This window comes from Dasypus novemcinctus, chromosome 19, assembly GCF_030445035.2.
Source record: "Dasypus novemcinctus isolate mDasNov1 chromosome 19, mDasNov1.1.hap2, whole genome shotgun sequence".
NCBI lineage: Eukaryota > Metazoa > Chordata > Mammalia > Cingulata > Dasypodidae > Dasypus > Dasypus novemcinctus.
In genome coordinates this window covers 22900837-22927872 of record NC_080691.1, presented here as the reverse complement: position 1 = coordinate 22927872, position 27036 = coordinate 22900837, and the positions used below count along the sequence as shown (strand labels likewise).

Genomic DNA, 27036 nt, shown 5'->3' with positions numbered 1-27036 from the left:
AGTGGAAATAAAGGATAACATGGCTTTAGTGGAAAGGAGGACAGATAAAGTCAGATCTACATGAAACTTCCTGATCACCCTCATTTAGATGGATTATTTAGCAGGGTCATGGTTCACCTTCATGTCAGCACATGGGGGAGAAAGCGGAAACTTATCCGACACAAAGCCAGAGGCCAGGCCGTTTTAATCAGGAGATTGGTTCTAGACAGTTGAGGTCCTTCCTGATGCTAAGAACTTGGCATGGCAGGACACACAGGTGGCTGAGGGAACAAAGGGGTCAGGACAGTCGAACATATTCATCACATGCACGCCGTTTCTCTTTCACCAGCTACTTCCTCCTTGCCCAGCTTGTGATGTTTCTAATCTCAGAGGCATCCTTCTGTGCCCCAGTCAGGTGAGGCTGCGAAAATACTAAGCAGCTCAATGTTGTCTGGACATTTTCTGCTTGCCTTTTATGAGCCAGGAACTGCTGAGCTCAAGGATGTACAGATAGTCAGATCTGGCCCTGGGCAAGTTCAGAGCCTGCTCAGGAAGACAGACACAGAAAGAGGGAAAATACCAAATCTGGTTCCTGCAACTGTAGAACATCGGGAGTTTCCTCTCTATCTACCTCCCAGTCACCAGAGAGAAAAACAAGCCCTATTCAGGGCTGAACCATCCCAGGGTTTCTAAGGGGGTAGTTATTCTGGCGGCGATGAGACGGCATCCAGAGTTGGCAAGAGGTCAGTAGAAAGATGCTCTGTCATCATGTCACTGTCCGGCCCAGTTAGGGGCTCTCAGACTCTAGTTAACCAAGTCCAAACTCCTGAAATCAGCACTCCAGGCTCTCCACAAAAAGGACCCGCCTGCTCCAGCCCCTTCCCTTAACAATGGCAGTTGACATCCACCAAGTGCTACTCAGTGGGCACTGTGCTAACTGTACAAGGCAAGCATCTCGTTTAAACCTTGGGACTGCCCTTACAGATGGGGAAACGGAAGCTTAGAAAGGTCATGTCACTTGCCCAAGATCCGATAGCAGCAGAGGGCAGAGCTGGATGCAAACTAATCTGGCTTGACCCCAGAGCTCACGGCCCCCACTATGCCCCAAATCCAATCTTCCTCTAACACATGCCTCCCTGCCCCTGCACAGGGAGGCTTGCTCCCTCCTCACCTCTGCCCGTGTCATTTCCCCTGCCTGGGATGGCCCAGCCCTCTCCCCAGCATCCCCCATCCCCTCCTCTCCCTGAATCCCACTTGTCCCTTGGTTGAGCCTTCACCGTCATTTCTCTTTTGACTCTTGTCACAGGATTATATCAGATTTTACTCCAGGGGCTACAAAAACTCAAATATTGCAGCATCAGGCAGGTAGCAAACTTGAGAAGCTGGGGTGCATGAGACAATGGTTGCAGACCCTGTCATTTGTGATCAAGCATGATGCCTCCTGGTGATACTACTGCTTAAAGCACTGGTCAGGCCAAGCAAGACAGGGACTACCATGTCCCCAGGCCATCGCACCCATTTCCAGCCACTCTCTGCAGGGCAGTCTGAGTGACTTTTCAGACCCCCTGAAATGTGACCGTGCTACTGCCCTACCTAACGCACTTCTGGGCTTCTTCACCAGTTCAGGATGAAGCCCCAACTCCTCAGCATGGCCCTAGGCAGGGAAGGCCATGAGGCCCTCCGTGATGGAGACCCTGCCTCTCCACACCGCCCCGCTCCAACCCAAACACCAACCCCCAACATGTCTACTCCTTTGCTCGCCCTGCTCCTTTCCTTTGGGATAGTCTTTCACCTCCTAGTCATCTTAGCCACTCCCTTCTCTTTAAAGGCTCAGTACACTACAGCTTCATCTCCTCTAAAGCTCACCTATCCCTTGCTCAAGCAGGCAGACTCCACCTCCTTGGGGAAGCTGCCTCCACCTCCCCTGACAGCACTGACTGTCCCCCTCTAAGCCTTTCCACAACTACAATATGCACCACAAGAGCAGCATGTTACATACTCATTTGTCTCACTGCCGACCAGACTGTAAGTCCTTCAACAAGCAATAACCGTGTCCGGGATGTCTCTTGTAACCTCCACTGCAGTTATTCTAAGTACTCAAGAAATGTGCTGACCAGCTGAAAATCTCTACTTGGTTTCAGTTTACAAAAAGGCAATGATTAAAGAAAAGATTACCTATTAATCTCTTACTTTTTTTAAACTTCTAATGCCTACTTGAATTTTTATTACATATCTCAAAAGTCAAAGCTAAAAAAAAAAAAATCAACAGCCAGTTGGGATCAAATAACTAAGAATAAAAGAAGAGAGTTAAAAATGGATGGGATGCAGATAAGGGAGAATGGCCAAGGGACACTGGGGCAGAGAGAATAAATAACCATAACACAGAGGAAAGACTAAGGAATGAAGGAGTAAGCCATTTCTGGTTCACTCGTCCCTCCCCTGCCTGCCCAGGCTCCACACTTCCTTCCACCTTCCAGCTTCCAATTCCAAAGCAGAATGAAACCTGGTTTTTCTATAAGGAAAGCATTAAGAGGCAGCGAGGAAGCTGTCCTGATCAGTTCCGTATCCCATGGAATGCTACCCAAAGGTGAAGATTACTCACGGGCCATGGAGAGTTTGTTGGTTTTCTACTGTTTTCCTTATATTGAAGTAGTTTGTTCTGAACATAAGACAAAGGCTGAATGGTATGTTCTGTGTCAGAGGTTATAAAGTGGCAGCTTCTAGACCAGATTTATACCTGGCTAGTGATGTTTAAGAAATAGGAATTGGTTGCCAATATTTTTTTAAAACTCAGACTTTCGATTTTAAAAACCCAGATTTCTCATTACATTGGGAAAGTGTGGCACCAATGGCCTGTAATTCCACATGGCAACCTCTGTCCAGAGCTAAGTAGAAGCTGTTCCTTTAGATAGCACATGTGCTCCCCAGCATCCCCCAGGCCCATCGGGCTCCAAGCAGCTAAGCCCTCCAGTCCTAGGCCACAAGGCCACTCTCTCTGAACCAGATCCTCCCAAGCAGTTTGAGAAGTGGAAGAAGTACACAGCCCAGTCCAGGTGCATCCTCCAGGCAAGTCCTGATGCGGGGTCACCTGCCACCAGTGACCACTGGCTCCAGGGGATGCCCTTCTTGGCAGCCCACCTGGCTTGTGAGCTGGTTCTCTGTCTCCACCCCAAGGCTGGTCTTCCTTTGCCCTCCTGTCCCATTCCCAAATCTTCACTTCTGCAAGTTCCCATGTTCACTTCCAATTTTCTTGTTTCAGTCACAATCACGTAAAACTGTCAAATATGTCTCTGCAGAGAAAAAGTTGGGAAGGGCATACATTAAAGAGTAAGCTGTAGTTTTCACCGGATCAGTGAAATCGTGGCTGTTCTTTCTTGTCTTGTTCTCCATTGCCCGTGTTTCTTGGTTTCTCCATAACAATAGGATACTGCTTTTGTGATGAAACGCCATCAGTTCTGCTATTTTTACTATAGGAAAGGGAGGTCCAGGTATGGAGGCCCACTTTAGCATGCCTTGTAGGAAATAAGTTTCATTTTTTATAAAGATAAAAAAAAAATAGATGCCAATTTCATTTGGAAGAGAAAATATAGCCTAAATTTCTAACTCTCCTGCCAAGTTTTCCTGCCTGATATATGGCATAATAGTTGGGAGCCAGGAAACATGGATTCAAATCCTGCCAATGCTGCTTTCTGGCTAAGAGACCTTGTAAGTTTCAACCTCTCTGGGCCTCAGTTTCCTTTTCTGTAGGACAAGATACTGGAGCACCCACCTCACACATCTGCTTGGAAGACCAAATGGGACATTATGACTAAATGAGACATCATGAGCAAAGTGCTCTAGATACTGCCCAGCACATGGCAGGGGCTCAAAACTGTGCCATTTTTAGTATTATATACAGCCTCACTCAGCTTGTCTGACCAGGAGAAGGTAAGAGTCAGCAAGTGTCCAAATGGGGATACAGCACAGAGATACGCTGGGCTCAGTCCCTTGGTGCTTCCTCTGATGAAGACAGGTTTCCCTCCTAGGCCCTGGGCTCTAATACAAGGCTCCCCAGCCAGAAGTCACCAGACACACTGCTGTGAGCTGTCAAAACCATCTCCTGTTCCCACCCCAACCTGGAGGATGGGAAGTTGACTGTTCTGGCTCATGAATTGCTCTTGGAGCAAATGTGAACTTAGACCTCCCTAAGGCAGTTGGCAAAGAGACGTGCAGCAGGCACTCCAGCCCACACCCAGCTGCCACTGCTGTGATTAGATGCAGCAGCTTTCTGCATGTGGAGGGGAGAAACAGCATTTCATGGCGGGGGGCTGGAGGCAACAGACAGGATCCCCCTGTGAAGACGGGGAGTGCCGAGGAAGTGAAAGGCTTCGAAAGTCTCAGTTATGTGGCAAGAACCCAGCATGCCGGGTGCTTGCTCATTTTAATTGGCACCACTACCAGTCTGGTGACACCCGACATTCTGCCTGGGCGATGCCCTCAAAAAGCCAGGGGAATGACTACAGCGGAACCAAATGCCCAAGCTCTGTGGGAGGCTGGGAAAGTCTTAATTGCTGTTTGGTCTCCAGCTGCCATACTGCCTCCGCTTCCTGCTCACTAGTGGTCACCAGCTGTGCAGGAGGGAGGACAGAAAGGATTTGGATCTTGGCCTGGGTTCAGGACTCCTGCATATGGCGGGTGTTCTAAAGAAGCCCGGTCTCCAGCCTTGACTATAACACCTACGATCAGCCAAAGACTCCCTAGAGCTGGGCACTGAGCGCATCACACACTCCAGCTCGCCAAATTCCCTAGCAACCAAACCCACTCTACAGATGAGAGGCTTGAGGCTTGGAGAAGGTAAGCTCCATGCTCAGCTAGGGTGGGACCTTGGGCTTGACTCCATCACACAAGATATTACATGCAACAGAAGATACACAAGGCCCTTGGGCTTCACTCTTTAGCAAGTACACTGGGGACATTCAGTCTGAAAAAGGGCCATGGGCATGGATTTCTGTGACGAAATGTCTACCTTGGCATTGCTCGTTCTTCACTGACAGCCCCACTCCCCTCTCCCAACTTATCTTGGCCACATCTGACTTAACTGCCAACAGCTCCAGCCCACTCTGCCTGTGCCAACAGGCTCTGGCTGCATGAAGACTCTGGAAAGGGAGCCAGGGTACCTGCGTTGGCCTGCAATAGGGCAGAGACTCTCCATACTGCTGGAAGCCACACTGGGTCCTGGCGACTCCGGGTGGTACATCCCCGCTCAGGGCTCCTCTGCTCTATGGCCTTCCTGGGGCCTTGTCCTCACATGGCTTGTTACCTAGAAACCACCAACAAAGCTCCAAGGATCCTGTGAGAGTATATACCCCACTCGGCCACCCCCTTGCTTCAATCCTTCTCTCACCAAGCAAGGGCATATCCTGGAGGCCCATCTTATGCAGCAGCTGGGTTTAAAGGCAATGAAAAGGCAAAAACGGAGTGTGACCAAAATTCCTGACACACCCTGAATACCAGAATGAAACAGTCTAGCTCCCACCCAAAACACACGCAGTCCAGGGGCCATCTCAAAACCACCCTGTCACATGCTGGCTTTCAATACCTCTGGTTCATACCTGCCTTCTTTAGCAATCTGCCACTGTTTTGTTTTGGTTTTTAGATTTTTTTTTTTCTCTCCCCTCCCCCCCTACCCCCCAGTTGTCTGCTCTCTGTGTCCACTCGCTGTGTGACACTGTTTTGCCTGTGAATCATTCACTAACATTTCAATAGCCACTCTTACAGTCCAAAGATGCTGGAGTCTAGAGTAAATCCACCTATGTCCATATAAGGAGAAATATCAAAACCTAGTTTCCTGCAGGAATGAGGCCCTAGCATAGGTGATACCTGGCAAAAGGTTAAAGGTCATAGGCAGCCTGGCCAGACTTCTGAGCACTGCACCTGAGGAAAGGGATGGAGTCTGCAGGTGCAGAGCCAGAGGGAGGCACTGGGGCTGCTGCCAGGCCCAGGGCTAAGGTCCAGGCTCCATCAAGGCTCACGCTCTTAGAAAGCTCACTCAGTTCTCAGTGGCTCATGCCCATGCAGCTGCCAACCCTGCTAAACGCCTCCATCTGCACTCTGCCAACTCCCTAATGCCTCGAGGGTTTAGATCAGCCACAGATTGGTGGTGATAGGTGGCAGCTGTGATTGTCCAGGACAATCAACTATTTGGGGAGAAATCAGACTCAAACAAACGGTTAGGAGAAGAGGCAGGGGAGAAGCCCCCAGGCAGCTGCTCCCATGAAGTACGAGGCTTGGAAGCACAACTGGGTCGATGCCAACTACCATTTATTGAGGACCTACATATTGCAGGCACCGGGCTAGGTGACACAAAGATAAATAAGATCCTTCAGGCCCTCATAGAATTCAGGGGTTCTTAACCATTTTTGTTCCACAGACCCTTAGCCAGTCAGGTGAAAACCACAGGCCCCTTACTAAGTCCACACTATACTGTGTATTATTTAATAAATACATCACACCCACACAAACACGTGCCCACAAGAATGTTTTCTCGAATTTCAGTTCAAGCTCATGGACCCCTTGTTAAGAACCCCTGGCTCAAGAGGTACTTCAGATGGTTAAACAAGTAATTACCAGGAGTGGGGGGGGTGGGTGTGCGGGGCATAGGGGAACCTCTTGTGTTTTTTAATGTAACATTTTTTGTGATCTATGTATCTTCAAAAAAATACAATTTAAAAAAATGATGGGGGTAAGGGGTGGGGAGTGGGGTATATAGGAACCTCTTATGTTTTTTAAATAACATTTTATGAGATCTATTAGCTTTAAAAAAAGATGAAAAATTAGATTAAATTAAAACAAAGAAATATACAAACAAGCAGTAATTACCACACAGTAAACTACTTGTAACAACAGAAGCCTAACCAAGATACTGAAGCAGAAGAGGGCCGGGAGTAAATTGTCAGGAAGGGGAGGTCCGTGAAGTCTCCGAAAGAGACGTGGTATTACCAGTAGTTTTCAAGACAAAATTAGACCTCGAGAGCAAACAAGGGGCTGGGCCAGACATACTAGGCACTGTTACCGGCAAGGCAGAGAGGTTTAGGAAGGAATGGGGGACTCTCAGAACTACTGAGGGATGAGGCAGGAAATGGGAACAGTGAAGAAAGAAGGCCCAAGAGCACACAAGGCCTCACAGACCAGCTGCAGGGCCTGGCCTGCCTCCTGTGAGGAATGGGACGGTCCTGAGGAGCTTTAAGCCTGGAAAACTACTGAGCTGGGTCTGTGTTTTAGATGGGCTGCTTGGACCACAGGGGTGGGCAGAAGGTCAATGCCAAACTCCAAGCATGAGCTAGCAAAAGCCTGAAATCTCTTCCCTCAGAGGAGCCCTACCATTCACCCAGCCAGGTTTGGTGGATCGTACCCACTAGTCCTCAGAGGTTTTAGCAAATAACCCACGAAGAGGGAGGAGAGGGGAGACAGGGGCACCAACACACTGTGCAGAAAGCACAATTTCTTTGGATCTTGTCAGTTGTACATTTTTTCCTTAAAAAAAAAAAAAATAAGCCACTGGTTTTGCAAAGCCAAGATGAGTTTTAATATTTATTTGGCCTATTTTCTACTTGTCAAGCACCATAATCAGTTCAAAACCTCATCCTGACACAGACCTGGGTTGCTTTTCCACTTTTATCCCACAGGGGAGCCAGACATCCCACCACCAGCTCTGACACTTTAGAAGAACTTAAAGTGTCCCCACAGCCCCATTTGGTCTCCCAATTGAGGCTCTGGAGCCTACCTACTTCCAGGCTTGACCCTCACCCCTACCACAGCAGCCGCTCCTTCTCTCACTCTGGGGCGGGATTCTCTGAATCCAAGCCCATGTCACATTCATTTGCAGCCCATTCCCCAAAGCCCCTCACACAGCAGCATGAGAAGGATCAGGCAGGACTCCTTCCTAATTGTGTGACTGTGGACAAGTGAGTCAACTTCTCAGGCTATTTCTTCCTCTGTAAAATACAGATGACAAACTCTACTTTGAGATTATAAGTTAATATATATGGGAGTGGATTTGGCTTAATGGATAGAGTGTCCGCCTACCACATGGGACATCCAGGGTTCAAACCCAGGGCCTCCTGACCCATGTGGTGAGCTGGCCCATATGCAGTGCTGATGCGTGCAAGGAGTGCCATGCCACTCAGGGATGTCCCCCACGTGGGGGAACCCCATGTGCAAGGAGAGTGCCCCACAAGGAGAGCAGCCCAGCGCGAAAAAAGTACAGCCTGCCCAGGAGTGGCGCCGCACACATGGAGAGCGAACGCAACAAAAAGAGACATAGATTCCCAGTGCTGCTGACAAGAATACAAGTGGACACAGAACACACAGCGAATGGACACAGAGAGCAGACAACTGGGGGGTGGGCAGGGAAGGGGAGAGAAATTTTAAAAAAATCTTGAAAAGAAAAAGTTAATATATATAAATGCTAAGGCCAGCGCTCACATTTATGAGGGGAGAGGCAGAAGTGGACGGGGGTGTGGAGGGAAGGATCTTTGGAGTCAGACAGCCCTGGGTTCAAGTCACAGCTCAAGCACTCTGCTGGTTGTGGTGTGACCTTAACCTCTATGACCCATAGTTCCCTCTTCTATAGAACAGGGGTAATCCTGCCTATGTGGCAGGGGAACTTACATAACAGAGAAGACAGAGCCTGATACTTAGCTTGACAGTTCCAGGCAATATAAGACAAGTTGGTGAAATCTGAGCCACTGCCTTCCCAGGCCTGAGTGGCTGTTAGGAAGACACCTGGTTCACATTCTAACCCTCCTGGACCATACGTACCCAGACCCCAGCTCTGCCACCTGAGGTAGGGGTGAATATGCAGAAGCAAGGAGAGGCCAGTTGGTAGGAAGCCAGGCCCCTGGCTGCACTCCCACTCCCAAGGAACACTGCTCTCCCTCAGGACTTCCTTGGGAAAGCAGCAGAGCTCCCTGCCACCCAACTGTGTTCCCTCAGGACAAAGGAGACAGGGGAGCCAGGCTCGTCCTTCTCTGACCCAAAGTCTTCACTCGTGTAGAGGAGAGCAGGACTCCTCGGTCTTGGTTGAGAAGGCCTGGCAGATGTGTGGAATGTCCACTGGCCAAGGAGACGCCTGAGCGCTGGTCTCCGGTGTCTGAGGACCCTCCATAAAAGGCAAGTTATTTTAAGCTTCTCCTGAGCCCAAGGCATGAGGAAATGAAGCAAACGGCTTCGGGACAAAGACCAGAAAGGTTTTTAAGGCCTCTCATTCTGCCAGAAGCACACTTAAAATTTAAAAAATTTAAAGCTCACAAGCTCTCTTGGGTTCACTTTGTGCTAGGTTTTGGTTTAGAGGAAGACAAAGCAAAATCAAAAACCCTCAAATCAATGACTGAATTGAACAAGTCAACAGATTTCACAACAAATGCTTCCCTCTTCCCCTCTGTCCTGGGCAATAGAGAGACTGAGCTCGAGTAGAAGGAAGCAGTCACTCCACTTTCCTGCCAATGGTTTCATATTGGGACAGACAGAGGCTTCTATCAGTCTTTTTCTTTTTTAAACCAGGAATGGGGCAGCTCACCAAGGAGAAACCAAGCAGCCACAGACAAGACCAAGGTAACCCCAGTACAAGGGGGACAAGGGGCTAAGGGAAGGGAGAGCTCCAGGAGGGCAACCAGCCCCAAAAGTATCATGAAACTTGGGGATGGGATGAGAAACCCCACAGTCTCTTTCTATTTTTTTAAATCTGGTTCAACTTTTATTTTTTATGGAAGTATAACATGCAGCAATGTGCCTAAATCTTAAGGATACAGCTCATGGAATTTTTACATAGGGAATCTACCACAACACCAGCACCAGCTCCCTCCATTGAATGCTTCCAGCCCCGCCCCTCACATCTCCCTCTTGTCCCCACCCCAGTCAATAGCCCCTCTTTATCAGAAGTAACCACTAGCCTGACTTGTATGCCATAGTTTACTTTTGCCTGTTCTTGAATTTCATCTAAGTAGAATCATACGGGTTATATTTTTTTGTGTCTGGCTTCTTTCATTCAACATAATGCCTGTGAAACTCACCCATGCTATCTCATGTAGCAAGAGTTCAATCTTTCACCGTTGCGTAATATTCCAGCACATAAAGGCCTGTGTCAGAACTTCGGGATCAAACATGGGTGTCAGGTGACAAGGTACACATCTTTCCTATCAGGCCACAAAGCTCACATGGTCCCTCAACCCCTGAAATGGAAAAGCCATGCTCCCCCCAGCCAACCCCACTGACTTACTTTTACTAGGCAGCTCCTCTTGGCCTCGTGGGTTGGAGGAAGCCAGTGGGGCACTGCCACCTTCATCCAAGGTCAGGATAAGAGGCACATCATCATCTAAACTCACAGCCATGGTCTTCTCTCCCATAGACCTCAGGATACGACGTCCAGGGCTTTAAGTAGTCTCTGCTTTGATCTCCCTGTCAAAGCTACAGCCCCAGAGGTGCTTCTCAGGAACTCCTCCATTAGAAGCATCTTCTAGGATCTGAGGATAAAAAAAAAAAAGAATTATTAAAATATAAGCACTACTAATAAAAAAAATGTTCCGGAATTAGTGGTGATGGTTATATAACTTTATGAAGCTACTAAAAGCCAATGAATTGTACACATTAAAAGGGTGAGTTTTATGTACGTGAATTATGCCTCAAGTTAAAGAAAACAGTAGTATAGTAAATACCATTAAAACATGTCCCCCAATACCTGCTAGAACATGTACTGAAAATTTAAGAGTAATTATAGGGAGGGGATATAGCCCAAGTGGTTGAACACCTGCTGCCCACGTATGAAGTCCTTGGTTTAATCCCTGGAATCTCAAAAAAAAAAAAAAAAAAAAAAAAAAATTATGCCTAGAAAGTGAGATCGTGGTTAATATGTTCCATTCCTTCCTTGCCCTTGTTCCTCTGTGAATTTCATAGTTTTTAAAGACTCAAAAATATATATAAATAAGTGAAATTAAGGAAGACTCAGGAAGATAAAGTGAGCTGGTCAACTGATCTCAAGAATTATTGATAGTGCTACAATGCCACTTATCTCAAATTTTTGGAAAGCCTACTTAGAAAACCCAGCTTTTATGCACTAGATCTGAAGTGAAAACTGATAACACTTCTTGAAATTTTGGGGCTGCCGCAGAATATGTAAAACCTATCCTGCCAGCCCATGTTCTTTGCTACAGATCATATTACAAATGATCTGCATTGTCTGATTAAGGTTTAAGGCACAATACTTCTCACTATTCTCGTAGACATTTTACTGAAAATAAGTAACGATGTAATAGTTTTCTGGAGCTATTACAATGTATAGGTCATAGTATGACTTTTTTTAGATTTTTTTATTTCTCCACCCTGCCCCGCCCCAGTTGTCTGTTCTGTGTCTATTTGCTGCGTGTTCTTCTTTGTCCACTTCTGTTGTTGTCAGCAGCATGGGAATCTGTGTTTCTTTTTGTTGCGTCATTTTGTTGCACCATCTTGTTGTGTCAGCTCTCTGTGTGTGCGGCGCCATTCTTGGGCAGGCTGCACTTTCTTTCCCGCTGGGCGGCTCTCCTTACAGGGTGCACTCCTTGCGCGTGGGGCTCCCCTATGTGAGAGACACCCCTGCGTGGCATGGCACTCCTTGCGTGCATCAGCACTGCACGTGGGCCAGCTCCACACAGGTCAAGGAGGCCAGGGGTTTGAATCCCGGACCTCCCATGTGGTAGATGGACGCCCTAACCACTGGGCCAAGTCCGCTTCCCAGTATGGCTTCTTAATATGGTGCTGAGGTCTTTGAGTCAATGAACTGAAACTGGCAAAAAGAGAGGCAGCCATATGTAGTATTTGTTTCATTTAATTTTAACTGACCCTTAATAAAAGTTCTTTCAACTATTCTTACTTGGGAAAAGAATTTTACAAAAAATATTTTCTATTTCCCCACAATAATGAAAACTGTTGTATAAAATAAATGCAATTATACTTTTAAGATATTCAGAAGTATATTCTTGCCCTGTTGAGATCTGTGTCTTATTTACACAAATTAATATTCTTTAATAGGGAAAATTATAGTGATCTTAAAAATGCCCAATTTTAGTTTTATAACCAGTAAGACCATTAAAGATGTCTGTTTAAAATGGATACTTTTTTGAATTTTGGTACTGCTTTGGTGTTTTGTTGGGAAGAAACTTCATGTTTGCAAACTTGCTTCATGTAAGGACATATTAAATGTAGCAGCCTCTGGTATTTTCTTACATCCAGAAGTCCACTGCTTTTTAACTTTCTTTAACCTTCAGTTAAAAAACAGGATGGGATAAGAAATTGAAGTCTATTCCATTCTCCATATTCTGACTAGGAAAATGAATAAGAGAAAGGAAGAGGTTAACAGGTATTTATGAGCAGAAAAATAATAAATGTGATATAGAAATGAAGGTATTCATAATGATTGTTTTATTAGAGGTTCACTTTAATCAGAAATAGAACCAAAATGATTATTCAACACTTTGATTTGCATTTAGAAATCCAGGTTCTAACACTTGTCCAATTGAATATTGTATGCCAAATTTAGTTGTTCAAGTAAGTTTTGTGACAGAAAAGGTAGTTCTAATGTCTACCTGATTCATTTCAAAATAGAAAATCAAATAAATGCTGATATTAAATATATTAGATAATATTAAAATCAGATAAGCGTTGAAAATAAAATACCCACAATCCAGCATTATAACATGTTGATTCATGTATCTGTATGTAACTATGCTTTTTCTAAAAATGAGATCACATTATATCTATTTTAGAATTTGATTTTTAAAACTTAGCATATTATGGGAAACTTTATGTCAATAAAAAAATTCCATACTATACACACACGCGCACACACAACCATTAAAGTAATAATAATTAATACTCTTGGAGTGCATACTATGTACCAGGAACTCTTCCGGCAATTCGTAAGTAAAAGCTGACTGAATCGTCATAGTAGTCCCTTGAGATAGGTAAGATTATTATCGCCTTTTACAGGGGGGGAATCTTTAGGCACAGAGAACTTAAGTAACTGCCCGAGAACCCACAGCTAGAAAGCTGAGCTTGGAACGCTGCGATCTGACTACAGAGCAGCTCCACTCCAATTTCTCTAAGTAGCAGCCCCGGTACTTAAGCAGCTCCCAGTTTCAGTGATCTGCAAAGTGTCAGCGTGCTAGGTGATCTCCATTTGCATAATTCCTAGGCCCTACTCTCCTAGCCTTAGGTGTTTGAGAAGGAAGAAGAGGAGGACAAGAGTATTTGAAAACGAGTGACATCCAGAGTCACACAGCAAAAGTGCTTGTCCCCAACTTCAATTCAAACCCTTCAGAACTAGGTAGACTGTTGGAGTTCCTATTTATACACATTTTCATTTCCTCTTAAGAGAGCCAGAAGAAAAGACTCAGCAGATCAGACTGCAGACCTTTGAACTTGAAAACGGCTGGCAGCTTCCTTCCTCAAGCTGTTACCTTCTGAGCTCAATCAACTTTGCCTCTGAACTAACCCACTGAATGACAACTGGGCATTTGAGTTCTTTCACACATCATCAAAATAACTTCAGGCACACCCCTCTGCATCAATAGGGAACAGCACATCTTAAAACTAGGCAACGAAAATAAACACCCTTCTACTTACTGGGAAGCCTGTAATTCTGCCCAGCAAACTTCCTGTGAGATTTTGTTTGTTTCCTCCGGATCTGGAGATTTATTTTCCTTTCCAGATCTCAGCAATCGGGAGAGAGAAATGAAAATCCCAAAAGAGATACTATCAGGCTGTCTTAAGAATTATGGGATATGTGTGTGTGTGTGTGCATTTTCCAACTTTTTACCATGGACATTTTCAAACATACCAAGAAGTTGAGAGAATATGTAAATAAACTTCATTGCATCCATTCCCCAGCTCGACAAATTATCAACATTTTGCCATGTGTTCCTGTATTTATTTTGAAGGCAGGAGGACCTGTTAACCCTTTCAACTAATCAAGAACAAGTTTCCTAATTTTATCATGGTTATAGGGACTATGTTCTGTTCTGTGAACTGTTTACCCCCCATTCGGGAGGGCATGTGACATCAGGGATGCTACTAAACAGCAGCTCAAGACAGGCAAAGAGTTACACAGCCCAAAGTGTCAAAACTGAGGCTCAGAGAGGTCTACTTAACTTTCCTCTTATACGTAAAAGCCTAGATTTCCACCTTCCTCCCAGAGCCAGTCCCCCAATTTGAACTCAAATCCCTCATTTTGCAGGGAGAGAAAAGTGAAGCCCAGGGAGAAGGGACTCGCCAAGGTCAGGCGGTGCAGGGCAGGCTAGAAACCAGGACTCCTGAGTCCTAGCCCAGGGCGCCTTCCCGTGCTTGGCTTGCTCCTCCCTGTAGGAGCGCAGGGTCACCCCTGGGAAAGATCCCAGCAGCTATCCCGCTGCCAGCTGGGGCAGCCGGACCCAGACCCGGACCCGGGCGCAGGCGCCGTGCCGGGCGTCCGGAGGGGGTCAGGGGACGAGCGGGCAAGCGAGGAGGGAAGAGGCAGGAGCGCGGGCTCCAACTCCGTGCGCTCCCGGCCCTGGACCGGACCCCCGCGCAGGGGTCGCCCCAGGAGCCAGAGGCGAGGAAAGAGGCGGCAAAGCCCCGGCCTGCGCTGGAGCGGGGAGCAGCGCGGCGGCGACGTCCCCTCAGCCCTCCCAGGTCCCTCAGGCCAAGCCCTCGCGCCCCCCGGATTCTTACACGCGCCGCCCCAGCCACCCGGAGCGCGTGCCGGGGTCCGCACCGCGCAGCCCAGCCCGCCGGCGTCGCCGTCACAGCCCGGAGCTGCAGCAGCCACCGCCGCCTCAGGAGCCGCCACTCCTGACGCCGCCACCACGGCAGCTGCGCCAGCTCTCGCGTCCACCGCCTACCTTCCCCTTAACCCCGCCGGCCCCGCCCACCTGCCCCTCGCCACCGCCTATTGGCTAGCTGGGACGCCATGCTGAACCCTGATTGGCCAGGCCTCACATTCGGCCCCCGGCCTCCCCCGCGGCGAGGGCAAGCACTCCTGGTCAGCCTCCTAGGGCAGGGGAGGGACGAAGAAGCTCCGCCCTTTTTCTCTTCCTCCTCGCCCGCCTCGTCTGGCCCAACCCAGAGGGAGGCCCGGTTCTTTCAATTGGTGGACAGGCAAAGAGACGGCACTCCTGATTGGTCAGACATCGGGAGGCGGGGCGAACTGAGCGGAACAAGAAATTGAATGGTGAAAAGGAAAGTCAGTCAGATGCCAAATCCTGCCTCCTGAGATTGACGGGTAACCTAGCAACGCAGGCCCCGCCGAGGTAACCGTGGGCAGAGAGAACTGGAGGCTGCAGAGCAGGTGAGTGATCCGGCGTGTGAAGGGCTGGGGGTGAGAGGGCGATGTGGAATAGGGTCTGGCCCGCCCTCCTTTAGCTCCATGAAGAATCGGTAGCCCCGAACCGATGCCGTCCAGCCCCAGGAACCTGCTCTCCAGCCTCTGACCCCCTCAATCGGGACCTCCCTCTTCACCGCCTGCAAAGACTAGCACGTTCTCTTCAGTCTCCCGCCTAGTCAAGTGGAGTCAATCATAGCTCATTTATTTCAAGTCCGACGTCGGTGCCCTGGGTGACAGGGCAGCTTATCAGTCTCCTTCCATTCCCCCAACAACCGTGAGTTAGCACGCAATGAGAGGCATCTCGCTTGAGCGTTTAAAATAGGCAATTTTGATTCTACCAATTTTTCCTTATGTGCTGACTTTAGAACTTAATCCCCATCCCCATACTTAAAATGTGATTCGTTGTAGATACCTTCAGACAAAGGGTTTGTTGTGAAAATTAAATGAGGTAAGGCAATGAAGAACTTGACGAACAGCCCAGCAACATAGTAAGTGCTCAGGAAATAGTGGTGTGGCAGGTTGAGAGTATTTACGAATCCCCAAAAGAGAAAGATTATGTTTGTAAACTAATCTATTCCTTTGATTGTATTAAATTCAGTTGAGGGGCCTTTCATTAGATTCCCTCGTAAGATTGCTTTTAGGACTTTTTGATTTGACTTAGTAAGGCATGACTCAGGTTGAGTCCCCACCCTGGGTCTGATATCAACAGTCACTCAGACACACAGGAAGAGAGAGCTTTGTCATTTTTTTTATTGTGCCATGTGACAGAAAGGAGAAGGCTCAAACTGCTGAGGCCCCAGAGAGAGATGAGCCGTTTTGCCTGATTGCTTACAACTGAAATAGGGAAGAGCAAAACCGCTGAGACTGATATAGAAGACCTGGAAAGAAACAAGCCCTACGCCAGGAGAAAAAGGAAGCCTTAAGAGACAAGGCCTATGCCTGCTTGCAATTGAAATAGAGAAGAAAGCAGAGCAGCTGAACCTGAGAGAGGAGGGAGGGCTGAAACTTTGCAGAGATGGGTGGTCATCTTGCTTTACCAAGTGGCAACACGTCGGGATCAGCAGTAGCTGACTTTGATGAGAAAGCATCTCTGCTGGTGCCATGACTTGGCCTTGGAACTGTAAGCTTTTACCCTAAATATAGACCTTTATAAAAGACAAAAACTTTTTGGTAGTTTGCATCGGTGGACTAGTACAAGTGGTAATTGTTGTTATTATTATGAATTTTCTAAAACATATCTGGCCAGGATTCTAACTGCTTGAAACAGCTCCAAGGAAGTTCTCATTCCATGCTCTTAAATATTCATATATTCAACAAGTATTTACTGAGTGCCTAAAATAAGGGCCAGGCACTGCCTGAGGCTTTGGGGTAGAATGATCCCCTCAACGGAGCTCGCAGCCTAATGTGGGAGATAGGCCTCCAAAGATACAGATAAATGTAAAATCATACTTGTGGAGATCCACGTGCAACATGACGGAGCAAGGAAGTCAAAAAGCAAATATAAAGCTGAGTAAAACTCTAGTTCTATCTCAGCACTCTGGAAATTGATAAAAAGCATACAACAAACTGACTGAACGACTAAACATCGAGTTTGTGGCATACTTACTTGTGACGGCTCCTATTTCCCCTGCCCCCAGTTCAAGCAGCAGGATAATTCAACCAGGGCCAGCAGGCCATGTAAACCAATCAATCGCTTCACCGTCACTTCCTCAGGGGGTTCGTTTGAGCTGCAGCATTGTCAGTTAAAGTGGTAAATTTTGTTGCAAGTCAACAGGGAGGGCCAGCAACTCCGCTAGCCTGAGGACGCAGTCCTATCTGGGGCAAAAATTGTTTGTCAGCCTAAGAGTTCTGCAAAGTGAGATGGTTAAAGGGTGCCCTGTATCCTGCATTGACCACAGGCTGTGCACATGTACAAAAGACAGTGGGTTCAAGCCACCTACACATCTCAGGCCACTGGGGCCTGAAAACACTTGCAGAAGAGGTGCAAGGGGGTCTGGCAGTAATTAAAAGCCAGGGCAGACTTGAAAGTGACCTGAATATTGTTCTCCCTATCAGAGAGTGGACGTCTTAACTGACTCAAAGTGTTTGAGCACAACCTCTGACCCATCTGTGGTAAACATCAAGCTCTGCACACACAGGTGCAGGCCCTAGGAAGCTAGGCTTAAATATATAAACAAGAAGAAAAAAAGGCAGAAACAGCAGCAGCTGCACATTATGGGAGAGACTGACTGTACATTTAGTCCAAGCAAGTTGCTTAAATACCTAGCAAAACAAGAGTTTTTAAGAGGGGGAAAAAACAATCACTACAATTTTTTAAAAACAATTTTCTTATTGTACAAATTTTGTTTAAAATGTCCAATAATCAACAAAAAAGTATGAGGTGGACAGAAACAAAAAAGTGTAAAAAACAGGTAACAAAAACTGTCTCTGGGTGTCTCCTAATGTTGAATTTAGCACACCAAGACTTCAAAGAAGCTATTATAAATATGTTCAAAGAGCTAAAGGAAACTGTGTTTAAAGAATTAAAGGAGAAGGAAAAAAAAAAAAAAGAAGAGAGAATTAAAGGAAGGTATCATAACAATGATTTATGGAAAAGAAAATACCAACATTTTTCTCATTCCCTTGACTACTTTAAAAGATATAAGATATAAACAATAATGCTGTATTGCTGTGTTTATATCATATATAGATATAATAAAGATGATAACACAAAAGAAGGGGGAGGTAAAGGAGACATTTTGGACAAGTTTCTATATCTTACTGACGTTAGGTTAGTATCATTCTGACTTAGACTGCGATAGGTTAAGGTGCACATTATAATCCCTAGAGCAACCAGAGAAAATAACTCAAAAAATACCTTAAAAATCAATAGAAGAAGGGAAAAAATCAACAGAGGAATCAAAATACTGCACTAAAAATATTTATTTAACACAATAAAAGTCAAGTAGGAACAAGAACAATAAAAAACATGAGGGAAGCAGACTTGGCCCAAAGGATAGAGCATCCGCCTACCACATGGGAGGTCCAGGGTTCAAACCCCGGGCTTCCTTGACCCGTGTGGAGCTGGCCCATGCGCAGTGCTCATGCGCGCAAGGAGTGCCGTGCCACACAGGGGTGTCCCCCACGTAGGGGAGCCCCACGCGCAAGGAGTGCACCCCGTAAGGAGAGCCACCCAGTGCGAAAGAAAGTGCTGTCTGCCCAAGAATGGCACCGTACACACGGAGAGCTGACACAGCAAGATGATGCAACAAAAAGAAACACAGATTCCTGGTGCCACTGATAAGTATGGAAGCGGTCACAGAAAAACACACAGTGAATGGACAGAGAGAGCAAACAGCTGGGGGGGGGGAAGGGGAGAGTAATAAATAGAAAAATAAAAAGACATGAGACATAGTAGACAGTAGTGAAATGGTAAATGTAAATTCATCCATATCAATAATTATATGTAAATAATTAGGTATAAATGGAATAAAAACTTACACTTATAACAAAAAACAGGGATTGTCAGACTGTATAAAAAGCAAGGCCTAACTATATACTGTCTACAAGAAACACATTTTAGATTCAAAGACAGAAATAGGTTGAAAATGAAAAATGGGAATCCATGCAAACAGTACCACAAGAAGGCTTGAATGCCTATACTGATAGACAAAAATAGACTTTAAGACAAAAAAATATTACTAGAGGAACATTTCATGCTGATAGAAAGGTTAAGACATCAGAAAGAGGTAATTATAAATGAATATGCACTAACCACAAAAAAGCAAAATACATGAAGCAGAAAATGACAGAATTGAAAGAACGAACAATTCAAAAAAATGAAGATTTTAGTACCCTATTGTCAATAACTGATAGAACAACTAGATACAAAATCACTAAGACTATAGAAGACTTGTAAAACACCATCAACCAACTCCACTTCACTGATATTTGTAGAACACTCAACCCAATGACAAGTATATGCCTTCTTTTCAAGTGCACATAGGAACATCCTCCAGGATAGACTAAATCTGGACCACAAAACAAGTCTCAATAAATTTTAAAAGACTGAAATCATACAAAGTATGCTGTCTGGCCACAATAAAATTAGAGATCTATAACAGAAACCTGGGGAAATCTCAAATATTTGGAAATTAAACAGACTTATAAACAATCCATGAGTAAAAAAATAAAAGGGAAATTTAAAATATTTAGAAATGAATGAAAACAAAACACAACATATCAAAATGTATAAGATGCAGCTAAAGCAGTACTTTAAGGGAAATTTATGGCTTTAAACATCTGTATCAGAAAAGATCTCAAATCAATAAGATAAGGTTCTACCTTAAAACAAAACAAAAACCTAGAAAAAGAAGAGCAAACTAGACCCAAACTAAAAAGGAGGAAGGAAATAATAAAGATTAGAGTGAAAATCAAAGATATATAAACAAAAAAGTAATAGAAACAATCAATAGAGACAAAAGTTCATTCTCTGACAAGATCAACAAAATTGACAAAGCTTTAGCTAAGCTGTCCAAGAAAATAAGAGAAAAGATACAAATGACCAGGAATAGGGATAAAAGAGGAAGCATCATTACGAACCCTACAGAAATTTAAAAGAACCATTAAGGAATATTATGAACAACTTTATGCCAAAAATTATGCAACTTAGATGAAATGGTAAATTCCTAGAAAGACAAAATATTAAGGTTGTTCAAGAAGATAGAAAATTTCAATAGACCTATAACAAGTAAAGAAATTGAATTAGAAATTTAAATCTTCCTTCAAAGAAAAGCCCAGGCCTAAATGGCTTCACTGGTGATTTCCATCAAATACTTAAAGAAGAAATAATACCAATCCTTAAAAAATTCTTTCAGAAAATAGTAGAGGAGGAAATACTTCCCAACTCATTCTATGAGGCCATTATTACCGGATACCAAAGACACACAAAGACATCACAAGAAAAGAAAACTATAGACTAAGGGTCAGCAAACTGTGGCCTGATTTTGTAAATAAAGTTGTATTGGAGCACAGCCATGCTCATTTGTTTACATATTGTCTATGGCTACTTTCGCTCTACAAAAGCAGAGTTGAGTAGTTGTGACAGAAACTGTATGGCCACAAAGCCAAAAATATTTACTGTTTTGCCCTTTACAGAAAAAAAATTCAAATCCTAGTACAGATCAACATCCTTTAAGAACATAGATGCAAAATATCAGCAAACCAAATTCATCATCATTTAGAAAGGATCGTCCACTATGATCAGTGTCTTTAGTTTGCCAAGCTGGCTGGCTTAGACAACAGGAATTTACTGGCTCAGAGTTTTGAGAGTAGAGAAGTCCAAAATCAAGTTATCAGCAAGCTTGCTTTCTTCCAGAGCCTTCTATTCTGGTACTGGATACCAGTATCCCTGGGGTTGCCTGGTTGCATTTCTGCCTCTATCACATGGTGATGTCCTCCCCTTTCTCTCTTGGGAACTTCCAGGGTCTCTTTATAAGACCACCAATAAACTGGAGTGAGACCCACCCTCATTCAATTGGGCCACACGTTAAGTAAAAATAACATCTTTGAAAGATCCTATTTACCATTTCTAAGGATGGAAATGTTTTGGTAACAGATGATGGTGATGGGAACACACTGTAAATATTATTTTTTTAAGATTTATTATTTATTTCTCTCCCCTTCCCCCCCCCCCCCCCCCGTTGTCTTCTCTCTGTGTCCATTCGCTGTTTGTTTTTCTGTGACTGCTTCTATCCTTATCAGCGGCACCAGGAATCTGTGTTTCTTTCTGTTGTGTCATCTTGTGTCAGCTTTCCATGTGAGTGGCGCCATTCTTGGGCAAGCTGCACTTTCTTTCACGCTGGGCAGCTCTCCTTACAGGGCACACTCCTTGAGCGTGGGGCTCCCCTATGCGGGGGACACCCCTGCATGGCAGGGCACTCCTTGCGTGCATCAGCACCATGCATGGGCCAGCTCCACACGGGTCAAGGAGACCTGGGGTTTGAACCGCGGACCTCCTATGTGGTAGGTGGATGCCCTGTCCATTGGGCCAAGTCCACTTCCCTGTAAATCTTATTAACAGCACTGAAAACTATATCTGAATGTGATTAAAGGGGGAAAGTTAGATTGCATATATGGTAACAGAATTTTTTAAATCCATGGGATGGGACAACACTACACAAACAGTGAACCCTCAATTAAACCATAGACTATAGTTAATAGTACAGTTATAAAAATGTGGTATCATTGTAACAAATGTTTCACACCATGCATGGTATTAATAGTGTGCATAATTATTCTGTAAATGCACAACTCCTCTAATAAAGAAAAAAGTTCCATTTACAATGGATTCACAACCACAGGGACATGGATTAAAATTAAAGACGTGTTGGTTGGGATATATAACTCACCCTACCACACCAAATGAGATTTATCTCAGGAATGCAAGATCGGTGTAACTTTAGGAAAACAATGTAATACACTATATTAGTAGAATACAGAACAAAAGCCACATGAGTATCTCAATAGATGCAGAAAAAGCATTTGACAAAATCCAACATCCATTCTTAACACCTGTCAGTAGTAAGTCAGGAATAGAAGAGAACTTTCTCAGCTTGTTAAATATGTCTACAGAAAACCAGACAGCTAACATAGACAATGGTTTCCCTTGGGATTAGAAGCAAGGCAGAGATACTTGCTCTTGCCATTTCTATTCAACAGTTTACTTCAGTTTCTGGTGGTGTACTAAGGGAAGGAAGAGAAATTAATGGTATCCAGACTGGAATAGAAGAAGTAAAACTATTTGTTTGCCAATGACTTCATCCTATATGTAGAAGAGCCTAAAGAGTTCACAAAAAATATATATACTTGTATTAGTCAGCCAAAGGGGTGCTGATGCAAAATACCAGAAATTGGTTGGATTTATAAAGAGTATTTATTTGGGGTAGGAGCTTACAGATCCCAGGCCGTAAAGCATGCGTTACTTCCCTCACCAAAGTCTATTTTCACATGTTGGAGCAAGATGGCTGCCGACATCTGTGAGGATTCAGGCTTCTTGGGTTCCTCTGGGCTCAGCTTCTGGTTTCTCCACAAGGTCAGCTGTAGACTGTGAGGCTCTTTAGACTTTGCCCCTCTCCACAGGGTCAGCTGTGGACTATCAGGCAAATGGCTCTGTTTCTTTCCCCAGGGCTCTAGCATCAAATTCCAACATCAAAACTCCAACATTAAGAACCCTCAACTCTGTTCTTTGTCATGCCGTTTATCTGTGAGTCCCCACCCACCAAGAATGGAGACTCAATGCCTTAATCATAACTCAATCATGCCCGGGTTACAGATCAGATTACAAACATAATCCAATATCTATTTTTGGAATTCATAACCATATCAAACTACAATACTAGAACTAATAAAAGAGTTTAATAAGGTCATGATATAAAAAAATCAATTCTATTTCTTATATTCAATATGTGATATATTGTATATAAGCAACAAGCAATCTGAAAATGAAATAAAATAATTCCAGGGGAGCGGATGTGGCTCAAGCGGTTGAGTGCCTTCTTCCCATGTGGGAGGTCCCAGGTTCTGTCCCTGCTTCCTCCTAAAAAAAAAACAAACAAAAAAATAGGCAAACAAATGAAAAACCAACTCAGGGGAGCTGATGTGGCTCAGTGGTTGAATGCCGGCTTCTTACATACAAGGTCCTGGGTTCAATCCCCAGCTCTGATACCTAAAAAAAAAAAAAAAAAAAAAAAAAAGAATGATGGGCACAGCAATTTTACCAGCCCTTCCCTCGCCCTCTTTTGTTTGGTATGGCAGCATCTTGCGCTCCCCCTGCGGGGCCCTGGTCCCTGGCTCTGGAGGGAGCAGAGCACACCTTATAAGCAGATCGGGGTGTATGTCTGTTCCAACCCATCCAGGGGACTCGCTCTGGGCGGAGAAGTGGCCGGTTAAGCGCTGGAAAGGAACAGTCATATCCCACCACGTGATGGGGTGTCTGGGGGCCTGGAGGAAGCGGGGCACTTGGAGGTCCATGCTCAGGGCAGGACGCTTGCTCAGAAGAGGCCTGCGGAGCCCTGGACTGCCCCCGGGCTGTTCCCCAGGCTTCCAGCAGGCGGGCTGAGCGCTGAAGGAGAGCCTCAGCGGCTTGGATGCAGAGAGGTAGGTTTTTGTTTTTGCTTTTGCCCCTGGTATTCAAGGAATTCTGTCACAGCACTAGCTGAATATAAGCTAAAGGAACAGAGACTTCTGTGAACATACACATCAGAGAATACAGTCTTTGAAAAAAGTTTGGAAAAATCCCTAAATAAATAGACTACTACAGCCTTCGATCTTTCTTCAGAAAGAAAGAAAATCAACAATAACAAATGCTGCAAACTCTGGGGAAGAGGGAGAATCTGATTTCCAGAGTTAACCTGTTAAAGCATTCAAATGTCCAGATTTCAACAAACACCACCATTACGAATACGAAAAGACAAGCCACAAACTGGGAAAAGACATTTGCAAGTCATATATCTAATAAAGGACTGTGGAATATATAAAGAAGTGTTACAACAACTCAGAAAGAAGAAAGTTCAATTGGAACAGCAGGCAAGACTTGAATAGACATTTTACCAGAGAAGACATGTGAATGGCTAATAAGCACCTGAAAAGGTGCTCAACATCATTAACCATTAGGGAAATGCAAACTAAAAGCACAACACAGGAAGCAGATTTGGCTCAACAGTTAGAGCGTCTGCCTACCACATGGGAGGTCCACGGTTCAAACCTAGGGCCTCCTTTACTTTGTGGAGCTGGCCCATACGCATTGCTGATGCGCGCAAGGAGTGCCCTGCCACGCAGGGGTGTCCCCGCATAGGGGAGCCCCATGCACAAGGAGTGCACTCCATAAGGAGAGCTGCCTAGCATGAAAGAAAGTTCAGCCTGCCCAGGAGTGGTGCTGCACACACGGAGAGCTGACGCAGTAAGATGACACAACAAAAAGATTCCCAGTGCTGCTGACAAGAATGGAAGCGGGCACAGAAGAACACACAGTGAATGGACACAGAGAACAGACAACTGGGGTGGGGGGGGAGGGGAGAGAAATAAATAAAAATAAATCTTTTTTTTTTAAAAAAGCACAAGACAATAACACCACACACCCACTGGAACAACTAAAATAAAAAAAGACAACACCAGGTGTTGATGAGAATATGGAGAAAGTGAAAGCTTCATACACAGCTAGTGGGATCCTAAAATGGCACAACTGTTTTGAAAAATTGTTTAGCAGCTTCTTAAAGTTAAACATAAACTTGCTGTACAATCCAGCAATTCTACTCCTAGGGATCTACCCAAGAAAGGTGAAAGCATAAGGTCCACACAAGGGCATCTATGGCTGTTCCTAGCACATTATTCATAGTACCAATGAACTGGAAACAGCCCAACTATCCATCAACAGGTGAGTAGACCCATTGTAGTTATATCCATACAAGGGAATTCTACTCAGCCATAAAAAGAAACAAACTGCCCACACATGCCACAAATGTGTGCACCTCACAACATGCTGGGTCAGGATTCTCACCCTCAGCACTGTTGACGTTTTGGGCTGGATAATTCTGCCATGAAGGGGCTATATTAGTTTTGCAGGGCTGCTGTAACAAATGGCCACCATTGGGTGGCTTAAATCAACAGAAGTTTGTTCTCTGGTTCAGGAAGCCAAAGGTGTGAAATCAGGGTGTCAGCAGGACGTGCTCTCTCAATCCCTGTGTAAAACTCCACAGGGAACCTTCGGTTCTTTCTCCTGAGTCATGAGGGAAACTGTTGTGGCTCCAAATTTTCTAACCCAACCTAATCAGGGTAACTGCCGCATTCCCTGGTCCTCTTGCAAGGTGGTCAAAGGAAGTAAAAATCATAACCAGAATAACCAGGCCAGGCCAAGCCGAAAGACCAAGTAGTGAAAGTGGTTGGGAAAGTCAAGGGGGGTAGGGAGCAGAGTTCTCTTGTGCCTTTTCTGAATTAAAAAATATATTAGTAGGAAAGCAAGAAACCAAACCACCATTCCCTCCCCCAGACTTCAGCCTCCACCCAGGAAGCCAAAAAAACTGCCTTTTGGTTGAAAGCAGCAGTAACAGAGGCTGCCAATGCAGTGCACCCATCCGCGCCTCCAGGCTAGACAGGCAGACCCGGGCATCCCAGGCCGGCAGGGGGGCTCCGGGCAGGGCGTTCCCTTGGGAACACATTCCAGACATACACGGGCAGACTTAAGTGCCATGGTTTTAGCTTGGGGTTTATACACAGTTGCAGTAAAAAGTTAAGTGATGGCCTTCCAGCCCACTCCCCCCATGCCCTTCCTTTTATGGCCACGGAGAGACTCGCTCAGGGCAGTGAACAGGTGCAGCACCTGCTGGATGCCTCAACCTCAGTAATAGTAATACTGACCACTCCAAAGAACTCCCCCGTCCAGCAGAGCATCCTCCTCCACACAGCTCCCTTGTGATGTGGCTGGGACAGGTGTTACATCCCCAGGTAAGGGCCTTGCCCGGAGGTATTCTGAGGCCCCTCCTGGGGAGGGCCATGCACCCTGGGGTCCTACCACCCAGCTGTGAGTCTCATCTTGGTTCTGTAACTGGCAGTGGCTTTAGGTAGCACCACAAGCCTGCCTTTGAACCTGGGGAGCACTGGGCTGGGGCTTGGGCGATGCGGAGCTGAACAAGGCCAGTGTTTCTAACTCCTGATTCTCAAACAAGGGTGAGCTCCCTCCCCCAGGGCACATTTGGCAATGTCTGGAGATATTGTTAATTATTACAACTCAGGGATGGGGGTGCCATCTGTTGGGTAGAGACCCAGATGCTGCTGAACATCCTACAATGTACAGGTCAGTTCCCACAACAAAGAATTATCTGGCCCAAAAGGTCAGTGCTGCAGAGAATGAGAAGCACTCTTGTAGAATGATATTTTCACACAAGGCAAATGCTACACACACACACACATTTTCCCTCAGGCCCTTGTTAGCATTAATTTGAGCTGTTTAAATAATAGCAATGGGTTTACCCTGCGGCCAACTGCCTTTAAGGATAGAGATTTTTTTAAAAAAATGATTTATTTATTTATTTCTCTCCCCTCCCCCCCACTCCAGTTGTCTGTTCTCTGTTTCTATGTGCTGCATCTTCTTTGTCCACTTCTGTTGTCAGCGGCACGGGAATCTGTGTTTCTTTTTGTTGCGTGTCATCTTGCTGCGTCAGCTCTCCGTGTGTGCGGTGCCATTCCTGGGCAGTCTGCGCTTTCTTTCGCACTGGGCGGCTCTCCTTATGGGGCGTGCTCCTTGTGCGTGGGGCTTCCCTATGCGGGGACACCCCTGCGTGGCAGGGCACTCCTTGCGCGCATCAGCACTGCGCATGGGCCAGCTCCACACAGGTTAAGGAGGCCCGGAGTTTGAACCGCGGACCTCCCATGTGGTAGACGGACGCCCTAACTGCTGGGCCAAGTCCACCGCCAGGATAGAGCTTTTGAACACAGAAGTTGTTGGGTTGTTTTGTCTTGTTTTGTTTTAACCGCAAATGAGAGTTTTTCCTTCTCTCCCAGCACACACCTCTTTAATTACAAAGTAGTACTAAATGCAGCAGACTCTGATCTTCTCTATTCTATTTCATTTCTTTTTAATGCTAGTCCCAACTGGAAAATTGATTTCACCACCCACACATGGGTCACAATCCTCAATTTACAAATGACACTTCTTC

At 45.5% G+C, this 27036-nt stretch overlaps 2 protein-coding genes across 4 annotated transcripts in view; one reads left to right on the top strand and one right to left on the bottom strand.

The window, feature by feature from the left end:
• TPCN1 (two pore segment channel 1) overlaps positions 1 to 14900 on the bottom strand; it is a 99916-nt gene extending 85016 nt beyond the window's left edge. The window contains exons 1-2 of one of the 3 annotated variants that reach the window (XM_004456148.4): positions 14695 to 14900; positions 10235 to 10478 (exon numbers count right to left, since the gene is read on the bottom strand). In XM_004456148.4, the coding sequence (XP_004456205.1) occupies positions 10235 to 10361 (127 nt within the window). In that variant the 5' untranslated portion in view covers positions 10362 to 10478; positions 14695 to 14900. Of the gene's footprint in view, positions 1 to 1978; positions 2064 to 10234; positions 10479 to 13611 lie in introns of those variants that run through there. The other 2 variants (XM_023588152.2, XM_004456147.5) reach the window with 2 other exon arrangements.
• Positions 14901 to 15040: 140 nt separating this feature from the next.
• Positions 15041 to 27036, top strand: part of IQCD (IQ motif containing D) — a 30017-nt gene continuing 18021 nt past the window's right edge. Inside the window, exon 1 of the mRNA XM_004456150.4 lies at positions 15041 to 15310. The gene's annotated coding sequence lies outside the window, so the exon portion shown is untranslated. The remainder of the gene's footprint in view (positions 15311 to 27036) is intronic.